At 48.0% G+C, this 25610-nt stretch overlaps 2 protein-coding genes across 3 annotated transcripts in view; one reads left to right on the top strand and one right to left on the bottom strand.

Annotated features, from left to right (window-relative positions):
- Positions 1-21767, top strand: part of SYCE3 (synaptonemal complex central element protein 3) — a 43746-nt gene extending 21979 nt beyond the window's left edge. The window contains exons 3-9 of one of the 2 annotated variants that reach the window (XR_006601232.1): positions 7311-7578; positions 7972-8032; positions 9303-9639; positions 11043-11108; positions 11230-13642; positions 13936-14014; positions 20471-21767. Coding sequence is in view for 1 of the 2 variants with exons in the window: in XM_003989426.6 (XP_003989475.2) it covers positions 7311-7468 (158 nt within the window). In the remaining variant the exon portion in view is untranslated. Of the gene's footprint in view, positions 1-7310; positions 7624-7971; positions 8033-9302; positions 9640-11042; positions 11109-11229; positions 13643-13935; positions 14015-20470 lie in introns of those variants that run through there. The other variant, XM_003989426.6, reaches the window with a different exon arrangement.
- On the bottom strand, positions 7726-12642 carry KLHDC7B (kelch domain containing 7B). Its single transcript, XM_045033187.1, has 2 exons — positions 11052-12642; positions 7726-10877 (listed from the first exon to the last, which is right to left on the bottom strand). The coding sequence occupies exons 1-2, from the start codon at positions 12640-12642 to the stop codon at positions 8920-8922; spliced, it is 3549 nt and encodes a 1182-aa protein (XP_044889122.1). The 3' UTR covers positions 7726-8919.
- Positions 21768-25610: the final 3843 nt, after the last annotated feature.

The following is a 25610-nucleotide window of genomic DNA, read 5'->3' as shown; positions in this document are numbered from 1 at the left end:
TTTTTTAAGTGAATGAATGTGTCTTAGCTCCCTGATTTTTTATGCATTTTAATAAAGCTGTATCTTAAGCTTCCTGACATCATCCTTTCCTAGTACTAACAGTGAAATAGATATTGTAATATGATAATTTCCATGGTACCTACTTGCGTGGCAAAATGAGGACAGTGTGGTATGTTTTTAATTTGTAATTGATAATAGATAATACCCTTTCTACCATCGTGGGTCCCTCGTTTGTTGTTTTCTAATTATTTTGGTTTTGTTGGTTTGTTTTTCTTTAGAGTTCTCTGGCAGAGAGTTGGCATACTTTTCAGCTCACAGCTTGTTATCATCATTAATCCATATAAGAATCTTCCCTTTTTTGTTTACATTCTTTTATTTCCATTTCTTTTTTTTGTATGTCACTTTTTTTTATATTATGTATAAAGTTTCTGCTTTTATTTTTTTAAGTTTATTTATTTTGAGAGAAAGAGAGAAGAGGGAGTGGGGGAGGGGCAGAGAGAGAGGGAGAAATTCTCAACCAGGCTGTGAGTGTCAGCAGGGCTTGAACTCAAGAACCATGAGATTATGACCTGAGCTGAAACCAAGAGTCAGATGCTTAACCAACTGAGCCACCCAGGTGTCCCCCTACATCTTAAATTGAAAAATTTTAGGTGAGGGGCACCTGGGTGGCTCAATCAGTTGACTGACCAGCTCTTGATTTCAACTCAGCTCATGATCCCAGGGTTGTGGGATCGAGCCCCATGTCAGGCTCCACGCTGAGTGTGGAGCCTGCTTAAGATTCTCCTCTCTGTCTCCCTTTGCCCCTCTCCCGGACTCATTCTCTCTCTTTTAGAGAAAAGTTTAAATTTAAATATAAAAGATAGAAACATCTTAAATTTAAACAGAAAAGTTTAGGTGAGGGGTTCCTAGGTAGGTCTGTTGGTTAAGCATCCAACTCTTGGTTTAGGCTCAAGTCATGATCTCACAGTTTTGTGAGTTTGAGCCCCGCATGGGGCTCTATTCTGACAGTGCAGAGCCTGCTTGGGATTCTCTCTCTCTCTCTCTCTCTCTCTCTCTCTCTCTCTCTCTCTGCCTCTCCCCAACTCACGCTGTCTCTGTGTCTCTCAAAAATAAATAAGCTTAAAAAAAACAACTTAGGTGAAATCCACATACCATATAATTAACCATTTTAAAGTATACATTCAGTAGCATTTAATGCATTCACAATGTCATACAGCCACCAAGTCTATCCAGTTCAAAATGTTTTCATCATTCAAAAAAGACACTATGTGGGGGCACCTGGGTGGCTCAGTTAAGTTTCTGACTCTTGGTTTCAGCTCAGGTCACGATCTCAGGTTTCATGAGTTCAAGCCCTGAATCGGGCTCTGCGCTGACAGCATGGAGGCTGGTTGGGATTCTCTCTTTCCCTCTTTCTCTGCCCCTCCCACCTGTGGGCTCATGCTCTCTCTCTCACAAAGTAAACAAGTAAACTTTTTAAAAAAAGACACTTTGTACCCCTAAGCAGTCACCCCCATATGCCTCTATCCTCAGCCTTTGGCAACCACCAATCTGTTTTCAGTCTCTATGGATTTACCCATTCTGGATATTTCATATAAATGAATCATATGGTATGTGAATACAATTTGTTTCTGGATTCTTTTACTTAGCATATTTTCAAGGTTCATCAATATTACAGAATATGTTAGTACTTTATTCCTCTCTATGGTTGAATAATTATCCCATTGTATGGATATATCACATTTTCTTTATTCATTCATCCTTTGATTGATATTTGGGTTGTGTCCACCTTTTAGCTATTGTGAATAGCACTGTTGTGAACATCTATATGCAAGTATGTGTTTGAGTACCTGTTCTCAATTGTTTGGAGAATTACCTAGAAGTGGAATTTATGTCTAGCTTTCTGAAGAAGGCCAAACTGTTTTACACAATGATGCACCATTTTACAATCCTACCAACAGTATACCAGGGTATACTGGTACTCACAGTCTATGAGTTTGAGCCCCGCATCGGGCTCTGTGCTGACAGCTCGGAGCCTGGAGCCTGTTTCAGATTCTGTGGCTCCCTCTTTCTCTGACCCTCCCCTGTTCATGCTGTCTCTCTCTCTCTGTCTCAAAAATAAATAAACGTTAAAAAAAATTTTTTAAGTAAAAATGAATAAATAAATAAATAAAAGGGGAATATATACATAGCTTCTCCATTAAGTATATATGTTGTAAGTTTTGGTATATCACTTTTAGTAAGCTTAAGATGTCTCCCATTATTTCTAATTTGTTAGAGTTGATTTTTTTAAACCACAAATAGGTATTATATTTTGTTAACTGCCCTTTTTTTGGGCATTAATTGAGCTATTCCTATGATTTCCCCCTTTTTATTTATTTTTATTTTTTTAACGAAGTTGAATGTATTATTAAACTATTTATCTTCCTGCAAGGCTGTTGCTTCACCATATTAAAAATAGCACCAGCTATTTTGGAAGCACAGTATATTGCAAAATTAAGGTAGTATTCTTTATCTGACACTACAGAACTAACAAACCTTTCTCCACGGCCAGTTATTTCCAATGGATAGATCATTTAAGTATTTTGACTCCAATCCAGGGAGAGATGCAAACAAGTTACGATATTCCCTAAGACTTAAGATGACAGCGTTATCCTTGAATTACATAATTTTTATAACTAGTTTTTAACCACAAATAATTACAGGATTCTGAATATTATAACTAGAGCCTAGCCTAAAAATCATAAGGTATGGCAAAAAAGATACATGCTATGTTTATCTGCAATCATTAGAAAGTTAAGGGGTGTTTTCTTTCATTAATGTTGTTGCGAGTGATTTCTTTTTGCACTAGTATTGCTAAAAGTTGCTATTTTATTTATTTATTCATTTTTAATTTTTTAATGTTTATTTATTTTTGAGAGAAAGAGAGAGCATGAGAGGGGGAGGGGCAGAGAGAGAGGAGGACATAGAATCCGAAACAGGCTCCAGGCTCTGAACTGTCAGCACAGAGCCCAATGGGGGGCTCCAACCCACAAACCGGAGATCATGACCTGAGCCAAAGTCCCAGGCTCAACGACTGAGCCACCCAGGTGCCCCAAAAGTTGCTATTTTAAATCCTCCATGCACCACTAATTTAAGACAATTATGCTACATTAAATTGTTTCATACTAGTTTATTTAGGGGTTCCATTTTCACTTGTCAATAGGTTTTATGTATTTCTCATATGCTTCTTCACACATTAATTCATCCAGTTCTGAAGGGTTAATGAGTGTTATCTTGATCAGCCAACCATCTTCATAACAAGATTTGTTGACAAGTCCTGGATTTTCACAAGAGCTTCATTAATTTCAGTTACTTCTCCTGATAGAGGAGAATAGAGTTCACTAGCAGCTTTCACACTTTCTAAAGCACCAAACTCCTCTTGTTTGTTCAATTTTGTCCCAACTTCAGGCAGACTACAGTAAACATCATCTCCCAAAGCTTCCTGTGCAAAATTGCTGATTCTCACTGTTCCAATACCATTTTCTGTTGTTATCCATTCATGTTTGTCTGTGAATTTATGCACAGAGAGCAGAGCAGAGCCTGTGCGCAGCATCCTGATGGCACCCGCGCTCAGCCCCCAGGGCTGAATTTCTGTTACAAATTCTACATCATAACATGCTATTTTAACACATTGTTAGGTTTGGTTAGTTCATGTTATGTTTAGAGTTTTATATCTATATTGATATAAAATAGAACTATATTTTTTCATATAATCTTTGATTTTGGAACAAACTAAGGGAAAATTATGTATTTATTTTTGTTTATCTCTGTACTCAAATTTTCTAGAACATAAATGGAATGCTCCTATATCCATACAGTGAGGTTATCACTCTTCTTTTTCTAATTTCTGGAATCGTATTATGTAAGAATTAACTGTTCTTTCAAATTTTGGTAGAATTCATCTGTAAGACCATCTGGGGCCTGAGATTTGGGAGACATAACTTCACCAATTACATTTAAAATGTTGATTGGTCTGTTTTGCCAAAGGTGGGAATTAGCCCGTGGCTATAAAGTCCAGGCCCATCTTTGTCCCTTTATCACATGGCTGAGCCTGCCCTTTGTCATCATTCCTGTACTCCCTGTCTACCTTCTAGGCCCTCAAAGCAAATTCACTTACTACATCCCTAAGTGATGTCCTCCCCTCTCCTACAACAGAATTTTGGAACTCTTTATCTTCATCCTTTGAACCCTGCATTTAGGTGTACAGCTTGACTGGTTATTTATTTATTTATTTATTTATTTATTTACTCATTTATTTTGAGAGAGAGAGAGTGCATACATGTATGAACAGGGAAGGGGAGGGCGGGGAGGGGATCCCAGGCAGGCTCCATACCAGCATCACAGAGCCCGAAGCAGGGCTTAAACCCATGAACCCTGAGATCATGACCTAAATTGAAATCAAGAGTCAGGCACTTAACCGACTGAGCCACCCAGGTGCCCCACATCTTGGCTGTTTTTTCTTGATTTCTGTATGAGGATTTTAGTCCTACCCAGCAGGTAGTGTATCAGGTGAGCCCTAGTTGGCTTCTTAGAATATCTGCTGTTCAGGCTTTTCCAGAGATTATGACCTTGGCTTTGCTAAAGTGCAGGCCTTACCAAAAGCTCTGAGAGAGAGCCTGCCCTTACCATCTGGTTTAAAGACTCCTCCTACTCCATTTCTCTGTCCCAACACATGCTGCTTATTGCCGTACAGCACCCTTCCCAACCTGTGATTGTCTTGTGTGTTTATTCTACCTCCCATGGCCCCTATAGACACTTCCTGAAGGTGGGGTGTGTCTATCTTGCATATTGCTATATTGCCAGGAGAGCAGGAGTGCCTTAGCAAAATGCCAACACAAAGGTGCTCAATAAATATTGAATGAATGAAAAACTCAAGAGATGTGCATTTCTCGAGGATCTTCTGATGATCATGAGTTCTTTCTTTTCTATGCATTCTGAATTTTCTTCCTTGGATCAAATTAAAAAGGGCTTTGCTCTTGATATAGTGTTTTGGTGTCTCATTGAATTGCCTTTTCTGGACTGTGCTTTGGCAATATGCCAACAGCTTTCTTTTACCAGTGATTACAAAAATAGCCATAGAAGAATCACTTTGTATTTCAAGTAGAGATGTTGTCAAGGACATTTTCAACTATATTATATGCTTCTCATAGAATATACCTATAAGAACTTTTTTTCTTAGGATAAAAGCATCTAATGGTTGTTTTGTTTATTTATTTTTGAGAGAGAGAAAAAGCACAAGTGAGGGAGGGGCAGAGAGAGAGGGAGACACAGAAGCAGGCTCCAGACTCTGAGCTGTCAGCACAGAGCCTGATGTGGGGCTTGAACCCATGAACCACAAGATCATGACCTGAGTGGAAGTCAGACGCTGAGCTGAGTTAACCGACTGAGCCACCCAGGTGCCTGTTTTTGTTGTTGTTGTTGTTTATTTATTTATGAGAGAGAGAGAGAGAGAGAGAGAGAGAGAGAGAGAGTGTGTGTGTGTGTGTGTGTGTGTGTGTGTGTGAGCAAGGGAGGGGCAGAGGGAGAGGGAGACACAGGATCCAAAGCGGGCTCCACGCTGACAGCAACGAGCCCAATGTGGGGCTTGAACTCAGGAACCGTGAGGTCATGACCTGAGCCGCAGTTGAACACTCAACTGCTCAACTGACTGAGCCACCCAGGTGTCCTTCATGGGTTTGTTTTTATTTTATGGCCACCGAGTTTCAAATCTGAGCATGTTTCCCCTGCTTTCGCCTTAGGAAATTCAGAGCTAGAATTCCAACTGCTGTGTGGAACCGTATGAGACTCATTTCTGCAAGCTCTTTTTTCCTTCTGAATTTTTATTTCTTACCCACTCTCTTTGCCCTGAATACCTCTTATTTATTTTACGGTAAGGGTTTCTCCTGTCTTGAACACCATAATATGTGCTAGGCATTTTACATATCGTCCATTTAATCATAGCCAGCTGTGAGACTGGGATGTTGTCTCTCCTTTACAAATGAGGTTGGTGAACTTAAGTCACTTGTTTGTGGGCACACAGGTAGCAAGTAGAGAGAGCCAGAAAGCAAACTGTTCTGACTCCCAGGTACATGCTGCACCTGCTGTCCAGGCAGCCTATAAGGGTGGTCTCCTTGTTAAAATTCAGGTTCCTGGGCACCATTCACAACATGTTAGACAAGACCCTCTGAGTTGTGGGAGCGGCCAGTGATCTACATTTTAAAAGGTGTCCCAAGTGACTCTCATACATCCAAAAGTTCAAGAATTCCTGTACACGCCATATAACTATATGCCCTCTGTTAAGATACCGCACATAGCTTTTCTAACAATTTTTCCTTAACCAAACATGTTACTTTCTGTAAAACATCAAGTCTGTCATTGCTGCTGACCTTGGTTGTATGTAGATATTCATGTGTTATTATTATTTGCTTATCTCCTCTTTGGTTAATTTCCTTGAGGACATAGTTCCCCAAAGTGTCCAGTATGTTTTAGCCCAGCAAAGAGCAGTTTTAAGGGGGAGATATATGTACTGTGGTTGGCTGTCATGTGGAAGGGAGATGACCTTTGTTCTTTGTAATTATAGAGGGTAGGACCACACCAGTGTGGTGGGTGCTGCAGAGAGATGAGGTTTCTGCAGACTTCCGTTGAATTTGTATAAGAAGCACGTGTTCACCTATAAGCCCTCGAGTAGCTCTTGATGGGAAACAGCAAGAAACTCAGTGCAGTGGCGAGCACCAAAGGACACCTAACATGGGATGCAGCAAACCTTTCCAGAAGGAGGAGTCCCTGGGCTGGCCTTAATGAAAGCACAGAGGTACCCAGACAGAAGTGGGCAGGCATCCCAGGCCACTCTGCGTAAGGTAACATGAGGCTCAGGGCTTTGCAGGAGTAGGAATAATCAGTCCTACTTGAGCATGTGAGCTTGGATGGGTGTTACGACCCCTCAGGGTTCACCCTGCAACCACTAGCTGTAAACTGCAGATAGGTAAGGACCTGAGTTTGCTCTAAATGGTCCTAATATTTTATATCAGACAGGCCTCCAGTCTTAGCATCACGGGCTGATGTATCCAGAAGTTAAGACTTGTGTGAGATCAGGGAAGTGTCAGTAGTGCTCTGTGTAGGAAGAAGTTTTAATAGTGGTTTTTATGAACCCTATAACGTGTAGCCTACCAGCAACTCAGCAGGATCTGGTCCCTGGGATGCTTAGCATGGCTGGAGGCATCTGGCCCTCCCTGGAGTGCTCAGAGCCACAGCCCCATTCGGTAGCCTGATCAGGGCCCATCTGGTTGTTGCAGTGCAAGCCACATGGATGGCCTACGACATGGTGGTGATGCGCACCAACCCCACACTGGCGGAGTCCATGCGCCGGCTGGAGGATGCCTTCCTCAACTGTAAGGAGGAGATGGAGAAGAACTGGCAAGAGCTGCTCACTGAGACCAAGCACAAACAGTAGGCCCCCTGCCCACCCACGGCCACCGTGCTTCTGCCTGCCAGTGTGGAGAAGCCCCGGGGACACAGAGCCCTCTCTGCTTGGCAGAGTAACAGCAACCGTAATATATAGCTGTATGAACTGTACTTGTTTTTCAATAAACTTATTTTTAAGAGCAACCTGAGGACCCCTTTCTGTCCTACCCAGCAGCATAGCGAGCCTTGTGAGCAAAAAAATGAGAATCGTAAGATGTAGATGCTTTCAATGAATTAAACGTATTTAGTGCCAGTAGTACCAAGGATGGAATAAAAAGCAAAACGAAAAGGGCCAGATGGGGCAAACCAGGGCACACGGTGGGACAGGCAGCAGTGTTCAGTCAGATTTATTTACCTTCCTGTGATGGATTCCAAAATGAGTAAAGGGGAACATGATCTATTCATCCTGGGCACTGCGCTAGGCGCTCACATGTGTCCTTATGCCCTCATAGCTCTCCTGAGTAACAGATGTTCATTTTCCCCACTACACAGATGAGAAGAATGGAATCAGATGTCTCGGCTAAGTCCGCAGCTAACAAGGGAAAGAGCTCAGGTGAAACCTGGGTCTCACGTAAGAACAGGGGGTGGTGGGAAGTGAGGCTGCTTCTGGAGGGGCAAAGCGGGGGGGAGAGACCCCACAGGCTGTAGAGGGGCATGAGCCCAAGTGGTTACAGGCAGGGGCTACAGTCAGCAGAACAGTTTCACAGGCAAGGGTTCCAGGCCTCTGGGGACCAATCGGACAAAGGAGGGCTACAGAGTTTTTCCCAGGAAGACCCAAACCAGGCTCCCAAGGCCTGAGGCAAGAACATTTTTCTGGGGACTCTCTGTTCCTTGTTCCCCTGTCCCATTCCCCTACAGACCTCTTGCCCAGCTTGGAGCCCTAGGGACAGAACGGAGAAGTATGACTATCTCTCTAGCCACCTCCTTCCTTGGCTCAGCAGTCATTCAGCCCCTCTGCAGGCCAAATCCTGGTCTTCAAGGACGCATCGGTCCCTGGCTCTCAAAGCACCAGAGGGACCCCCACACAGATTTTTCCAGGCAGTGCAGTGCTGCAAGAGGGAACCTGGCTCCTGGGAGCCCAGAGAAGGGGAGGAGGAGGAGGAGGAGGAGGAGGAGGAGGAGGAGGAGCCCCCTGGAGGAGGGGCTGGGCTGTGTGAGCCAGCTGAGGCGTCAGGGCAAGAACTAAGCGGAAAAGGCAGTAAACAGCATGCTGTGGTGGGAAGGTTAGAAGCCGGCTTCTAACCAGATGCAAGGAGCCTGAGCTCCAGGGGGAGAGGGCTCTTTCAGGGAAGGGGGTAGGGAAGGGGGAGATCACGAGCCTTATTAGAACAGAAAAACAAAGCTGTCCCAGAAACAACAGCAGAAGGTTCTGCCAGCCACCTCCTGTGCTCCGCTTGCCCTCAGACCCCCAGGCCCAGGGTCTCCCTAGAGAGCAGCAGCTCAGAGGGCTGTTTGCAGCCGGTCGGTGGCAGGCAGAGTCAAGATGAATGGACAGAGGACCCCCTTACTCCCCAGAGGAAAGGGTTGCAACTCCCTGGCCTGGAACTGGGCAGTCCCCTCAGAGACCGTAAAGGTGGCGGTGACCTGGTGGTTGAGGCAGTAAATGGTGTTGCCCAGTGCGGTGCAGTGCAGGGGGGCCGGGTCGGGCAGGGGCAGGGAGGCAGCCCGGCTCCAGGAGCCCGTTACAGTGTTGTAGCGCATCACCGCAGCGCCCACACCCCGCAGCAGGTCGAAGCGGTACAGGAAACCTCCCAATGCCACCATGTCGCTGGGACGCCGGTGGCTGGCACTGTAGGGGCACTCATCCCACGCATCCTTCGCAGGGCTGTACCTGAGCAAGCGGTAGAAGAGGTGGCCCCCAGTGACATAGATGTCCCCACGGCAGGCCACAGCCTCGTGTGCCACAGGGAAGGTGCCCGCAGGGAGGGGCGCGCGCGAGGTCCAGGCATCCGTGCGCGGGTCATAGCGCTCCATGCTGTACAGGCACTCTCCACCGATGGCGTAAAGAAGCCCATCCAGGGCCACCAGCTTGAGCTGGGCACGGGCCTGCTGCATGGGCCGCACCTGGCTCCAGATGTTGGTCAGTGGGTTGTAGCAGAAGACCTCGTTGGAGCAGACAGCCTTGGCACCGGAGCCGCGGATGCCCCCCGCCAGGAACAGGTAGTTGTGCATGGTGCAGAGGCCACAGCCCCGCAGCGGGGCCTCCTCCGGCACCTGTGTCAGGGGCCGCCATGTGTTTTCTTGGGGGTTGAACACGTGCAGGTGCGTGCGAGGAGGCAGGGGTGCGGGTCCCGCCGTAGGGGCCTCCTCCCCACAAGGGCCCCTTGTGAGCCCCGAGCGGCTCAGCGGGTAGAGGCTGGGCAGCACAAGGACCCCCACCACCGCCTGGCCCCGGCCCGTCCGAAGGCTCAGGATGCGCTCCCGCTCGGCCCCGCTCAGCTGCCGGTAGAGGCCCGGGTCTCCTAGCACGTGCAGCAGATTGTCGCTCATCAGCGCATAGGTCTCCTGCACCAGGCCAGGCTGCCCGTGCTGCTGGGCAAAGGCCAGTACATCCAGGCAGCTGCCCAGGTCCAGCCGCTGTCGTCGAGCCGCGGCCAGAGTGGGCTCCCGGGCTAGGGAGCTGGGCTTCCGAGGCCCCTCCGCCACCCCCCGGCTCCCGGGCCTCTGCAGAAGCACCTTGAGTTTTCGGGCCTCCTGCTTTTCTGTGAGGACTGCCCCGCTGCCTGCAGGGCGGGGCCTCTCCCCTGGAGCCTCTCCCTCCTGCCTCAGTGGTACCATCTGGCTGACCTCCCGCTCAGAGCTCTCTGCTATTTCACACATGCTGCGTTTCCGGGGCCGTGGGACAGGCTGTGAGACCCCCCTAGCGGTGGGGGAGGGTACAGGGCTGGGTTGCCTCTGCCCAGGGGACCGTGATGGGGCCCCAGGCATTGCGGCTCCAGGCAGTGGGGAGTCTGGATGTCTCTCATCCACTGCATCTGGCCTTGGGCCTGAGGGAGGGTCTGGAGTAGGAGCCTCCCTGGTATCCGAGCTTCTCTGCTGTTGCGGACACCCAGCCTCAGGCAGGCCCCCTGTGCCAGCTTCTGTGACCATTCCAACGGCGGAGCCATTCCTGACCTCCAGGCTGGTGGCGGCCCCTTCGGGGGGAGAACCAGACTCTCTGTTCTCAGAGGGTGCATCAGTGCTGGGATCTCTAGGGCTCCTGGGAGCTGCCCTTGGGGCTCTCCCTTGGCGCCTCTCTTGCCTGGGGAAAGGGTGACTCCTAAGAACCATCGAAATAAGGTTTTCCCAGCTAGATGAGATCTGCCCTTCCTGGTTGTCCTTGCAGAGAGCCACACTGGGCTCCTGGGACATAGGCCTTGACTCACTACTCCGGACAGGGGTCGGAACTGGGGCTGGGGCTGGGGCAGGGGCTGGGGAGGAGGGCGGAGTTGGAGCAGGGGCAGGGGCAGGGGCTGGGGCTGGGGCTGGGGAGGAGGGCGGAGTTGGAGCAGGGGCAGGGGCAGGGGCTGGGGCTGGGGCTGGGGCTGGGGCTGACACTGCCCTGAGAGTTTCATCCTCGGCAGAACCCTGACTAACTCTGAGGGACAAAGAGTCTGAAGGAGAGGAGGTCGGAAGGGTTGAGCCTGCAGGTAAGAGGCCTCCGTGGGGATGTGCTGTGGGCGGGGAAGCCAAGGGCGGGAGGGGTTTAGGGATGCGCGGGGAGAGCGTGGCTGAGCCAGGGGTGTCTGGGGGGCGCTTTTCTGTGTCCAGACTGCCTGCCTCCTGCCCGATGCTCTGCCCGCGCTGGCCTTGCCAAGATGGTCTCCCTTCTAGGAGGCCATGGCCCCGTTGCTGCTCTGCCCCACCCGGCCCTGAGCTGAAGAAAGAGCGGTCTCCAGAGCCTTGAGCCCCAGCCTTTACCGCATTGCTGGCGTCTGCGGTCCCCCGTCCTTGAGACAAGAGTGGATGTCCGCATTGCGACCCCTCTGGCCATGGGCCCATGGAGTCTGGGGTCTGGACGAAGCTCCTCTCCCACGGCCAGCCTTCCACGGAGGCTGGGGGTCCCTGAGACTCCCTGGGAGCCTGGGGCCCAGCCTCCCTGCTCTCCAGAGCTAGGACTGAGGCTGGATGGAGGCTGCTCTCCCTGTGCCCCTTCACTGTGCCCTCTGTCAAGGGCCCAGTCTGCGTGGCACGTGGTGGAGGCAGCTCCAAGGGGAGAGGAGGCCTCTGGGAGCCTGTGGAGAGGCTGCTGGCTGCATCCACGGCATCCCACACACTCACCACAGAGCCCAGGCGGAGGGGGTCCAGCTTTGGGAGGCGGCGGTGTCTATCTTCCGAGCCTTGGTCCACCTGCCACCGCCGGCTTCTTCGGCCTCTCTCTAGCGAGCCAGGTGGCCCTACACCTTGTTGCCAGGGGCTGGTGTCCTGTTCTGCTGTGTGGACCAGGGCCTGGTGAGCTGGCACCTTGGCTCGAACACCTCCTGCCTCCACTTGCCCTTCAGTCTCTCTGCCAGGACTCCGAGGGGTGAAGTGTATCAGGAGGGGGCCGGATGTCCCCCCTACTTTGCTCCGACCCAGGAAGGCAGTATCTGGCCTGAGAGGCTCCCTTCCTTTACCTCGCAGGGCTTCCGGAGTGGCACTGTCGTGCTGCCGTTCCAAGGCCCCTCCACTGGCCACCTCGCCGGGTGTCTTGAGTGGAGGTGCCGCTGTGGCAGCCAGGCCACCTCCCCGGAGCTCCTGATCTTGGGCCCCTGCTGCAGCTGGACTCCCCTGGCCACGTCCTGGAGGGTCTGGCTGCCCCTGCCCTGAGCTGTGTCCCTCGACGCCACCACTGACCTTGGGCTGCAGGGGCAGGGCTGGGCTGGCTCCTCCAGCCTGAGAAGGCTGGGCCCCGGGGGTCGTGGATGCAGGTCCTGCCGCCTCCTGGTCCTGCCCAGAGCCAAACCAGTGCAAAGCCAGTGCCGTGGCAGCCACCACAGCCAGCGCCAGCAGGGTGAGGACAGCGCTGTCCCAGTCATCCTCCCCATCCCAGCCCCAGCCGGGGCCATCAGGCTCCGAGGCCCCCTGGACCATGGTGCGGGGCTGCAGACTCAGCGTGAGGAGCTGGGTCGCAGGCTGGAAGCTTGGAGTGCTGCCTGTAAGTCTGTCCCACACTCGGGCCTGGACTGCTGTCTGCACAGGCATCAACAATGCGCCCCGCCCACAGGGCTGCCCAGTTAAGGTGGACCTGTGCTGGGGGACAGTCTCTCTGCCTGGCCTGAGCGGGGCGGGGGGGTGTCTCTTCGCCCACACCCAGATTGGGGGTTTGTCTAGGTGGAGCTGTCCGGAGACAACATAATGCACAAGAGCTCCAGGAGCTCAGGGGCCTCTGCAGGCAAACCCGCCCCTTCTCCTTTTTCCACAGGTTCCAGTGGCGAGTGACACCGTTCCCCAAAGCTGTTCCGGTATCCCAGACCCTCACAGACCCTCACAGCCCCCCAGATCTCCACCCTATTGTTCCAACTCTCAGCCTGTGTCCAGCCTCAGAGGCTCTGTTAGGGAAGAGCATAGTGAGATGCTATCTGTAGCTTTGGCAACATGATGCAGCCCTGATGAAATTACCAGAAACCCAAGAAGACAATTCCACTGTGGGCCAGTGGGGGAGGGGTGGTCGGGCACATACTCCACGGTGCCAACCCTGCAGGCTGGCCTCTGAGAGAGACCACGGAGGGCATGGTGTCCTGACAGGAAGCTCTGCCTTAGAAAGTGCAACCTCCTGTCACCTCAGGTGTGAAGTAGAGATTTGCACTATTGTCTCCCAGGATGTATAGGGGTGCGTGAGAGGGGCCAAGGCTGAAGGCCCCGCCTCCCCTCCTCCGGCAGCCTCTGGACCTCCCTTACCCTGAGTTCAGCAGAGATGGGATAGTTTTCCAAAGGAATTTTCTAAGCTGTCGAGAGGGGGGAAAATGAACAAAATAAAGAAAATCCAAAAGTTGTATTTTTCTCTTTATTAGCCTGTCTTATTAGAACCCACCTGCCCTTTCTGGAGCCTCCTAGGCCTCCCCCTGCACCCTGTGGGCCATCTTGACTGCTCCAACACCTCTCTCCTGGTGCCCCCACAGAACCCTAAGCTCAGACTGCTGTTACCCCTGGTACATCATCAGCCAGCCACCAGGATCACTCAGAGACCCTCGTCTGAACCCAGGTACTCTATCAACCTGATTTCTGGGTGTCCCATCTCATTCCTTGGCCTTCCGTCATCTTCGCCAAATCACTCCGCCCCAGCCTCTTCACTGAAACTCAGCCCCCTCGGGCATGTGCCTGGCCTCCTTCAGTTTGGTTTCTCAGCTAAGGAGCCATGTCTCCTCCGTCTGCTTCACACTTAAGCTGATCTCAGGAATAAGTCTTGGGACAGGTAGAACCCAGATATGAATAAGAGCCAGGAGCCTCTGGGACAAAGGCAGGGCCCTCATAACATGTACTTGTTCCTTCCTCCAGGACACAGGACTTCTCCCTCAGGCAGTGAGATGGCCAAGGAGCATCCCTGGCACCCAGCCTGCGCTCTGCTAGAACTCAGGTACCTCACCCATCTGATCGCTTCCCAGCTCCCCTGAGCATATTAGATGACAGTAAGAGGGTGGAAGGTGTGCCCATGCCTTAAGGTGGACCTCAGTTTGGTGTCAGGCTTTATGGGCACTGCCCTTATTCCTGTCCCAGTCCTAGGCTCTACCTCTTGGTTGTTTGGGGTCCAGAGACCTAGAAAGAATGGAGATGGAATACCCACCTGCACCTTACAGGCCACAGCACCTCATCAGGCATTTCTGCCTAGCTTCTGAAGACACCCGTTGTTAGTCAGGGCCCCAGGCTGCTGCCAGAGAACAGAAGTGTCCACCAAGTGATACCTTAGGGTGCCGTGGTGGGGAGGAACCAGCACAGAAAGTCATCCCAATCAGTTTCACAAGGTGTCAAGGACCATGATGGGTCTTGGTGGCACACAGGTGACCAAGGAAGGGTCTAGTCCCATCCTCTGCGAAAAGAAAACACCTCCCTTTGTCAAAATCCAGGTGGAAGGCAAAACTCTGTGGCATGGAGAAACTCCCTGTTGGGAAGGTGACTGAGGAAATGTTCCCTCCCTAAGTTGGGGGAGATTTGCCCTCCTAACTTCCCAGAGAGAGTAAAAATGTAGTACCACCGGAAAGGTGACAGAACATGAAGTCACCTACACAAATTGTGAAATGAAAGTAATTGTTATAGTTGTACTATGAGACAGAGTGAGTATCAAAATTACCATCAAGGTAAAAAGCAAACATGAACAAAGTAGATCCCTAGAAGGTCTGACCTTTAGTGGCCTCCTGTTGAGGCAGAAACCCTTCTCCAGTCTACAAAAGGAAGAGAGACGGCTTCATGCCTGGTACCTGAAGCTTGTTTCCTCAGACGGTACAAAACGGGAATGGAGGGGTCTCCTTCCTATCAGCTGTCACCACTATCCGTGCACTGGGCGCCTGGGAGCAGAAAATGCATCCACATATGAGCTGATCCACTGTAGCTGCTCATAGAAAACCCCAGCACTGCCTGGTCACTGAGCCTGAACAAAGCTGGACAGCGCCCTGGCCACCAGGGTGCCCTTTGTAAAACATTTAGTGGAAGAAAAGCACAGTGACATGATGACATAATTCCAAATGGAGAATACATGAGATGGTGGAGAGCAGCAAACCTCACCAAATGTAGCGTTTCTCTATCATTGGAATTTTGTAAAAGCAGGAAATATTTATCATCAGAAATTATATAAAAGAGAATACAACATTATATAATATTTATAAGTTAAAAGTATACATGTATTTTTATGTATGTATAAATAAACCTAGAATAAGTTTTAAGGCTTAGAAGATATAAGTCCCAGATTTAGAGGTGCCTGGGTAGTTCAGTCGGTTAAGCATCTGACTTAGTTTCAGCTTGGGTCATGATCTCGCAGTTCGTGGGTTTGAGCCCCACAATGGGCTCCGCGCTGTCAGCATGGAGCCTTCTGGGATTCTCTCTGTCTCTCTCTCTCTGTCTCTCTCTCTCTCTCCCCCTCCTCTGCTCTCTCTGTCACTCAAAGTAAATAACTTAAAAAAATTTTTTTAAATAAAAGAATTAAATACTTGGTAATAAATCTAACCAAGGAAGTGAAAGACTTGTATGCTGAAAACTACAAACATTTTGCTGAAAGAAATTAAAGACCTAAGTAAATGGAAGGCCATCCCATACTCATGGATTGGAGGACTTACTATTGCTAAGATGTCAGTACTACCAGGGCGCCTGGGTGGCTCAGTCAGTTAAGCATCTGATTCTTGATTTCAGCTTGGGTCATGATCTCGCAGTTCATGGGATCAAGCCCAATGTCAGGCCCCACACTTGAGTGTGGGGTCTGCTTGGGATTCTCTGTCTCTCACTCTGCCCCTCTCCCCAACTCATGCATGCACTCTCTCTCTAAAATAAAATAATAATAATAATAATAATAATAATAATAATAAAGATGTCGATACTACCTACAGTGACCTATAGATTCAATGCAACCTCTATCAAAATTCCAATGCTCACTTTTGTAGAAATGGAAAAACCAACCCTCAGATTCATATGGAATTGCAAGAGGCCTCAAATAACCAAAACAATCTTGAAAAGAATAAAATTAAAGAGCTCACACTTCTCAACTCCAAACTTAGTACAAATCTACAGTATTCAAAACAGTGTGGTATTGGCACAAGGACAAACATATAGACCAATGGAATAGAAGTGAAAGTCCAGAAATAAATCCATGCATCTGTGGCCAGTTGATTTTTGGCAAGGGTGCAAGGGCTTTTCAATGGAGAGACAATGGTCTCCTTGATAAATGGTGCCGGGATAGCTGGATATCCACATGCAAAAGAATAAGTTGGACCCCTACCTCATGCTGTATAAAAAAAAAAAATTAAAATGGAACAACAATCTAAGTTATAAGAGATAAAACCATAAAACTCTTAGAAGAAAAGCATAAGGATAAACATTCATGACCTTGGATTTAACAATGGATTCTTAGATATGACAGCAATAAAAATGAACAAAATAAGAAAAAAATAGATAAACTAGATTGCAATGAAACATAAAGCTTTTGTTCAAAGGACATTATCAAAAAAGTGACAACTTTCAGAATGGGAGAAAATATTTTCAAATCATATTTCTGATAAAGGTCTAGTATCCAGAATATATAAAGTACCCTTACAACTCAACAACAAAAAGACAACAACCCATTTTTAATGTTTATTTTTGAGAGGCAGAGTGTGAGCTGGGAGGTTCAGAGAGAGAGGGAGACATAGAATCTGAAGCAGGCTCCAGGCTCTGAGCTGTCAGCACAGAGCCCCGATGCGGGGCTCGAACTCACGAACCTTGAGATTATGACCTGAGCCGAAGTCAGACACTTAACCGACTGAGCCACCTAGGCGCCCAACAACCCATTTTTTTTTTTAATAGGCAAAGATCCTGAATAGGCATTGCTCTAAAGAAGATACATAAATGACCAGCAAGCACATGAAAAGATGCTCAACATCATTAGGGAAATGCTAATCAAGACTGCAGTGAGGTACCACTTCACATCCACTAGGATGGTTACAAATTAAAGAGTTAGAAAGTAGGAGCTCCTGGGTGGCTCAATCGGTTAATCATCCAAATCTTGGTTTTGGCTCAGGTCATAATCTCACAGTTAATGAGTTTGAGCCCCGCGTCAGGCTCCATGCTGGCAGTATGGAGCCTGCTCAGGATTCTCTCTGTCCCTCCCCTGCTCATGCATGCTCCCTCTCTCTCTCTCTCTCTCTCTCTCTCTCTCTCAAAATAAATAAACTTTTAAAAAATCCTGCTAAAAAAAATTAAACATACAATTACCGTATGACCCACCAATTTTAGGCATATACCTAACAGAATTAAAAATAGACCCTTAGGGGCGCCTGGGTGGCGCAGTCGGTTAAGCGTCTGACTTCAGCCAGGTCACGATCTCGCGGTCCATGAGTTCGAGCCCCGCGTCGGGCTCTGGGCTGATGGCTCAGAGCCTGGAGCCTGTTTCAGATTCTGTGTCTCCCTCTCTCTCTGCCCCTCCCCCGTTCATGCTCTGTCTCTCTCTGTCCCAAAAATAAATAAACGTTGAAAAAAATTAAAAAAAAATAGACCCTTAAATAAGCATTTGTACATACATGCTCATAGCAGCAGTATTCATAATAGCCAAGAGGAAGAAACAGCCCAAATGTCCATAATGTATAATTAACATTATGCTGAGTGCAATAAGCCAGACACAAAAGGACAAATATTCTGTGTTTCACTTATAAGAGGTACCTTATAGTCAAATTCATAGAGACAGAAAGTAGATTAGGGTTAACAGGGACTGAGAGAAGAGAAGGAGTTTTTTTTTTTAATGAGCACAGAGTTTATGTTGGCCATGATGAACAAGTTTTGGGTAGAGATGGTGGTGATGAGTACACAGCACTGTGAATGTATTTAATGCCCCTGAATTGTGCCCTTACAAATGGCTAAGAGTGTAAATATTATAAGCAGTCCCCAAAGTGTCATTATTCTGCAGCATAGACCGGTCATAGATGTTCTGAAGGCACCCATGTAAGGTTCCAACAGCAAGGATGACCAGGAACACAGATCCCATTATATATTTGTAGGTTTCCCAAAGAGTGACTAGTCCTGTCTAGTTTCTCCAAGTGACAAGAAATAAATCAAAGAATGTCCAGGCCCAGGGGCACCTGGGTGGCTCAATGGGTTAAGCGTCTGACTCTTGATCTCAGCTCAGGACTTGATCTCAGGGTCATGAGTTCAAGCCATGCCTTGGGCTCCCCACTGGGTGTGAAGCCTACTTTAATTCTTTTTTCAATGTTTACTTATTTTTGAGAGAGGGAGAGAGACAGAGTGTGAGCCAGGGAAAGTCAGAGAGAGAGGGAGACACAGAATCCGAAGCAGGCTCCAGGCTCTGAGCTCTCGGCACAGAGCCCAACGTGGGGCTCCAACTCACCAACTGTGAGATCGTGACCTGAGCTGAAGTCGGACACCTAATGGACTAAACCACCCAGGCCCTCCTCGTGAAACCTACTTTTAGAAAAGTGTCCAGGCCCAGGAACAGCCCCCAGCAGTGTGCATATAGAGAACTAAGGTGTGTGTAGGAGGAACCGAGCAACGGGACACAGACATCAACCAAGGCCTTGCTGTGTCTTGGCAGACTGGCTCAGTCAGGGTGGGTCTGTTGTCAACAAAGCCTCCTAAAGAGTGAAGGGATGTCTAGACTTCTGCCTCAACAATTTAGAAATTCTGTTGGGTTCACTAGGCTGACAGCTGCTATCAACAACCAGTAGTTAATAAATAAATCAAGGAGTAACAGCTGAGAAATGTGTTTTCTTTACATGTATTTCAAGTAACTTGAAACACACATATTCCCACAGACATGCACGTTATACAAGTGCACAACACGCACAACTGGCTGTGTGATCTAGGAGTAGCGTCCTCCCTTCCCTTCTCTGGCCCCCACCCAGGAACACATCAGCTTGTGTAAGAATTCGTTTGTTTTATTCTTTACATTTTATTTTGTTTCTAATTTTTGTGTTTTTTCCCTCCTCCCATCACCCCCATGGAGGGGGAGGTCAGGGGTTTTTGTTTTTGCTATTCTCTGTTTTCTTGCTTTTTCATTTGGAAACTCTCCTATAGTTTTCTATTCCACTGCTGTTCATTTTCCTTCCCTGCTCTCTTAATTCAGACACTTATGACTGTACCACTGGTCACAAACAAGAAGTTTAATATGCTCTCCTAACAAGATCCCTCCACAAGATAAAACCTCTAGAATAATTTCTCTCTCCCATTTCTCTCCCTGTCTCCCCATCTCCATGAGAAGTTTGGAAAGATTTTTACCTCTCCCAAGCATCTGTTCTACTGGAACAGTTTAATCTTTATTAGAACCTCCCCCACACCGTGTGTGTGTGTGTGCACACGTGTATGTGTGAATTGCGGACGTGTGTGCATGCGCGTGCTTGTATAGGGATAGAGATTCCTTGCTCAACAACGTTTCTTCCTTGCCGCTGTATCAGGGCCTGGTTCTGGTGTATCTGCCGTTTGTCTTTCATCTTTCCCTACTATTTTCCTCACTGCTACCTGGATGCTCTGCCCCTGACTTCTGGAACATTCCAGCCCTGTGCTGTGCTCTGGCAGGTGGAGGCTGTTCCGACTGGGCCATGGGTTCCAGGCTGCGTCTTTTCCTACCGTGGTCTTGCTATCCCACCGTTCTCCAGCGCCTGGTGTTGAAGAGGAAGACCTGATGCCATTCTGACTTTTCTTTTTGTAGGTAATTTGGGTTTTCTTCCCAGAAGCTTATAGGGCATCTTTTCTTAGAATCAGATCATTATGTTTTCTTAGCAGGCCACCCTGGGATTCAGGGATCTCTTTGCTTCCCAGACTTGAGTCTGTCTCCAGCTGAGCAGAGTTCTCTTCTACTTTTCATTGAAGTATGGCCTCTGTGCCACCCTTTCCTTTTTCTCCTTTGGGAACACCCGCGTCTAGTCACATACATCTGTGCCTCTCCTCCAACAGGCTTATCGTTGTTCCTCATGGTTTCCATCTCCTTTTGTTTCCTATGCTTTCTCCCTGGTGGTCCAGGCCACCTGTTCACATTTCAGCCATGACCATTCTCTGCTGTAGTTCAGAGACTGCAAGTTTGAGGCTGACATCATTGTTCTATTGTGCGTCCTTCACCTTCGAAAATTTCGGTTTGCCAGGGAGTTGTTTTCGAGCGTATACTTGTGCGCATTGCACTTGTCCTTCCTCTGGGCTCAGTGTTTTTTATTCAGGAGTTTAGCTATCTTCGTCGTCCACGATTCCGTTTCACTAGCTTCGGGAAATTGGCCTTCCTCAGTCTCAGTAATATCACACAGCTGGCCAGTGCAGGCTTCTTGAAATGTTTTCTCAGCTCAGCCCTCACTGTGCCATTCCTCTTGGTTTTCCTTGTGCCTCACTGGTTGCTGGTTCCTCCCCTTCTTGCCAGACACAAGTGTGCCTGGGCCTGTTGTGGGCCCTCCCAAGCCTTGCGGATGGCAATGACCGTCGTGTAGTTCCTGTCACATGGTTGCTGCGCTACCACATGAATGATGCCTAATGTGGGCCGGACAGCAAGATGGCCCGATAACGTAAGAGGAAATTGCCCCAGGAACCGTGATGTCGATCTAATGATGTTCGTCGAAAATGGCACCTTTGGCAGCCATGTAAGGTACTTGTGGGGGAGTTTCTGTCACAGTAATGTGGTTGGGGATGGACGTGTCTTCCTGCAATCTGACCCGCTCTCACTGTAGATGGCAAAATATCGCTCTACCAACATAACCATCACCCAGGAGGACCACAGAACCTTGAGAAGCTGTGCTCAGCAAATGTCACACCACCTGATGGCTTATGGAATAGCTGAGATGTGGCCTTAGACCCAAGCCCAGGAGACTGTCGCTTCTTTGTGATTTATGTGTCAGAGTGCTCATTTCTGCCAAATCTCTAGCCTGGGACTGCCCTAGTGGCCGAGAACCCAGAGCTTTCCCTTTCCTTCACCCACATCCGCTCTACGTCAGGGGTTCACAATGTCTGCTTTTGTAAAGAGCCAGGTAATAACTATTTTTGCCTCTGCAGGTCATATGGTCTCCGGTAACTACTCCGCTTTGCTATTACAGCATGAAAGCCACCATAGAAAACAGTAGATGAGGCAGGCTGGCTTAGTGGCCCCTGCTCTAAGGGATCCCATCCATTCCCAGGGCTCGAGGATGCTTTCCAGGCCCGTTTCCAAGCTAGACGTCGCCACTGAGCCCCAGGTGCGTGCGTCTCCCCAGTCAACATCTTCGGCTGGGGGCGTAATAGCCATCTTGAACCTCAGACGCTCAAATCAAGACTTGATCTTTCCACCTTTCTGGATACGGCCAGTTGCATTCAACTTCCATTGTCATCAGCTGCTTCTATGCATTTTCCTGTATTTCAGAACCTAAAAGCTGAAAAACCACATTTTTCAGACCCCCTTGCGGTGGGACTTCCGAAGGGAGTGGTTGCATCAAATGCACGCTCATGGGACGACACAGGAGGCAGGGTGGCCATGCAGTCTCTGGGCACACGATGCCACAGCGATGGCTGTCAGGGCAGGGTGGGGTGCGGTTGGCAGGAGAGAGACAACAAGGCCCCAAGTTCCTGGCCTCACAGTCACGGCTACCCAAGTCTCTCAGACTCAAGGGGCCACCTCTCAGTCCACACGCACCAGCCCATCTGAAGATTCTGTAGTGTCCCCTGTAATAAATCCATTTCTGCCATAACTACTTGAGAGCGGTTTCTGTTTTCTGCACCGAGCGTGATTGATTCACTCGCCCAAACTGCCCCGCTCCCCATCAGCTTAACCTCAGAAATGACCTCTCTATCCATTTTCTGTGAATTGAGTTCCAGTCAGAAGCTTCAAAACCACACCAGTAATGCAAACAGGAAGAAAATGCGATGAAGAAGTGTTAACTAAGAAAAGGAGATTCCCCCTCAAGTAGACAGAAGAGTGTTCCAAGGGACCCCCCCCCACTGAAAAAATCCACATGTGACGTTTGATTCCCCCAAAATTTACCTAGTACTGATGACAGAAACAGTGGGGAACACACATCTTGAATGTTTTATGTATTATGTACTGTATTCTTACGATAAAGCTACAGTGTCACTCAGAAAGTCATAAGAAAGTATTTACAACACTGTACTGTATTCATGGAAAACATCAGCCTATAAGGGGATGTGCAGGTCACACCCGTGTTGTTCAAGGCTCCCAGCTGCACACCCAGGGCTGACAGAGAGAAGAACCCAGAACCTGGAAGAGCCCCACACCTGCCACAAGGGTGAGGCTCCTCTTCTCTGGAGGGTGTGGCTTCCACAGGTGGAGAAGAAAAGAGGGCGCGAGTCTGAGCTGGCGGGCAAGAGCAGCTGCCACACGGTGCAGAAACTTGAGAGGGTGCAGGCAGGACGCAGCTGGCCTAGCTGGGCTGCTCAGGTGACAGCCTCCCGCCTCCCGCCATCGGATCCTGGCCTCTGCACCAAACAGCGCGCCGCAAGGAATGAAGGCCCTTCTCTAGGCCAGTCCTTGCGGTGTCCCTCCGGCACCCCCTATGGACAAAACCTAGCACCATGCCAGCTGGCAAAGGGGAGGTGTAGGGGGGGCTGGGCAGTGTCGGTGCAAACAGAAGGGGGGAGGGGTTTAGTGCTGGGAGGGGACGGAGTGAAAGTGGCACACTGCTCCGTCCATCAAAGCAGAAGCAACGAGTGATCCCCACCTTTCCTTTATCGCTTACATCCAATATATTACCAAAGCGTGTCAGTTTTAGCACCAAAACCTATCTCCAACCACACTCTCTCCTTCTCTCTCCATCATCACTGCTTTACTCAGAGTCACAACAGATCCAACCTGGACCTACAGAAATATAACCTGTTCCTAAACTGGTAAACTCAAAACCATAATCCAGTCCATCCTCCCCAAAGTAATCTATGCAGCCAATGCAATTTCAATCAATTTCAACTCATTCAGAAATTCACGTAGGGGAAAAAAAAATGTGTAAAATGTTCCAAGTAATTTTGGAGAGGAAGCCAAAACAGAAGGGACTTGCCCTATCAGAAATCAAAAGACACTAGAAGCCCATAACGAAACATTCCAGTGTAGGTGCAGGGATAGACAGATAGGAATTTAGAGCCCAGAAACAAACCTAGGGGAGTTTAGTATATGATCAAGTTAGCAATTCAAATAATCAAGGAAATGATGTTTTTTTTGAAAAATGGTATTGGAAGACAGGACAATAAAGTATATTCTTCCCTCATACTATACACAGAATAGGAACACCTGGGTGGCTCAGCTGGTTAAGCATCTGACTTCAGCTCAGGTCATGATCTCACAGTTCATAAATTCAAGTCCCACATCAGACTCTGTGCTGTCAGCTCAGAGCCCAGAGGCTGCCTCCGATTCTGTGTCTCTCTCTGCCCCTCCCCTGCTCATGTTCCCTTGGTCTCTTAAAAATAAACATTAAATAAATAAATAAATAAATAAATAAATAAATAAATAAATAAAGTTATTTACATTAAAAAAAAACTACACACAGAATAAATTCCAAATGATGAAAACTTTGAAATCATAGGTTTGTGTGTGTGAGTGTGTGTGCTAGGATAAACAATAGAACAGTGTTCCAGTGTTGAGCTGCTGGGCCCCAAAGCTAGAAGCCCAAAAGGAAACTTTTGACATATTGGACTATATAAAAACATATTTTTTCTGTACAGCAAAAGATTACCAATAACAAAATAGAAAGAAAAACTACAAATCTGGAAAACATATGACCCCTAAAGTTAAATATGTAACATAAAGATGTCTTGGGGTGCTGGCTGGCTCAGTCGGTGAAGCATGCAACTCTTGATCTCAGGGTCGTGAGTTTGAGCCCCACATTGGGTGTAGAGATTACTTAAAAATAAAATCTTTTAGGGGCGCCTGGGTGGCGCAGTGGTTAAGCGTCCGACTTCAGCCAGGTCACGTTCTCGCGGTCCGCGAGTTCGAGCCCCGTGTCAGGCTCTGGGCTGATGGCTCAGAGCCTGGAGCCTGTTTCCGATTCTGTGTCTCCCTCTCTCTCTGCCCCTCCCCCGTTCATGCTCTGTCTCTCTCTGTCCCAAAAATAAATAAACATTGAAAAAAAATAAAAAAATAAAATAAAATAAAATCTTTTAGGGGAGCCCAGGTGGCTCAGTGGTTAAGCTTCCGACTTCGGCTCAGGTCATGATCTCACAGTCTGTGGGTTCAAGCCCCACACTGGGCTCTGTGCTGACAGTTCGGAGCCTGGAGCCTGCTTCAGATTCTGTGTCTTTCTCTCTCTACCCCGCCCTCACTCATGCTCTGTCTCTCTCTCTCTCTCTCTCTTTCAAAGATAAACCTTAAAAAAGGTTTACATAAAAATCAGAAAATAAAATATTTTAAATAAATGTCTTACAAGTCAATAAGAAAAATATGAAAAAAACAACAGAAAATTTGATAGAAACACGTGAACAGGCAGTTTGACGAAATAGATATGGCCAATAAATATATGAAATATGTTCATTCTTCCTAAGAACCAATGAAATGCAAATCTCAACAAAACAAGACCTTATTTTCACATCAGACTGGCCAAGGTATAGAGGTAGTGTGATTCATTAAGGGTCTAGAGTGTGAGAGCCAGATAGTCTGGATCTGAGTCTCAGTTCCACCACTCTCTAAGCATGTAACCCTTCATGCCTTCATGTAGTTTCCTAATCTGTAAAATTGGAATAAATAATAGCACTTTACTCCAACTTTGCTGTGAGGATTAAATAAAATAATTTCAGCAAATTAGTACTCAGTATAGTGCCTGACACATAATACATGCTCTATGAATATATTTGGCTCTATTTAAAAGGTTGATCTTAACCTTCACTGGTTAGTGTGTACAGAAAAAGAAACACAATTCACTGAAGAAAGTATAAATTAATCTATTTATTCATCAAATATTTATGGCCCACTGGAGACACAACAGCAAGCAAGAGGCTCAGTCAGCACCCTCACTGGCGAGCATTCTAGGGAGGCTGCACTTCTGAGGACGGCAATTAGGCAACATTCGCCAAATCATCATCCCCTTGACCCCGCAGTCCCACATTAGGAAGTTTATCCCAAAGAACTATTTGGGTAAATTTATGAAGATTAATTTAGTAGAATTCAGAGTAGCTGGGATCACAATCTTAAGCTGCAGAACCAACCCAAATATCTATGAATGAGGACTGGTTAAGTCATCATACAGGAAGGCACAGAATCACGTGGGCAAGACAAGCCCATTCTGGGATAAGACAAGCATCCAGGGTGCTCTGCTTCTGGCTGTGTGTCTTTCTGCATAGGTTGGCTTTTTCCTTACAGCTGGATGCACCACGCTTATATCTTGGGTAGAAATTCGGCTATTTCCATGGAGGAGGGAAATAAATGATTCATTGGCTGAAGAAACAAAGGCAAACGAGGAAAAACCAGGTCCCATCACTGTCCACTAACCCCAGGAATCTAGTCCTGCCCCCAGCCCTCATTTTCTGCCCACACATTCTAGGAGCTCATCCTTCCCCGACTTTCTGTCTTTCTACAGCCGCTGCTCCTGCACCTGGTT

Source organism: Felis catus, chromosome B4, assembly GCF_018350175.1.
Source record: "Felis catus isolate Fca126 chromosome B4, F.catus_Fca126_mat1.0, whole genome shotgun sequence".
Lineage (NCBI taxonomy): Eukaryota > Metazoa > Chordata > Mammalia > Carnivora > Felidae > Felis > Felis catus.
The sequence above is the reverse complement of the archived record's forward strand: the minus strand, read 5'-3'. Positions and strand labels throughout refer to the sequence as shown.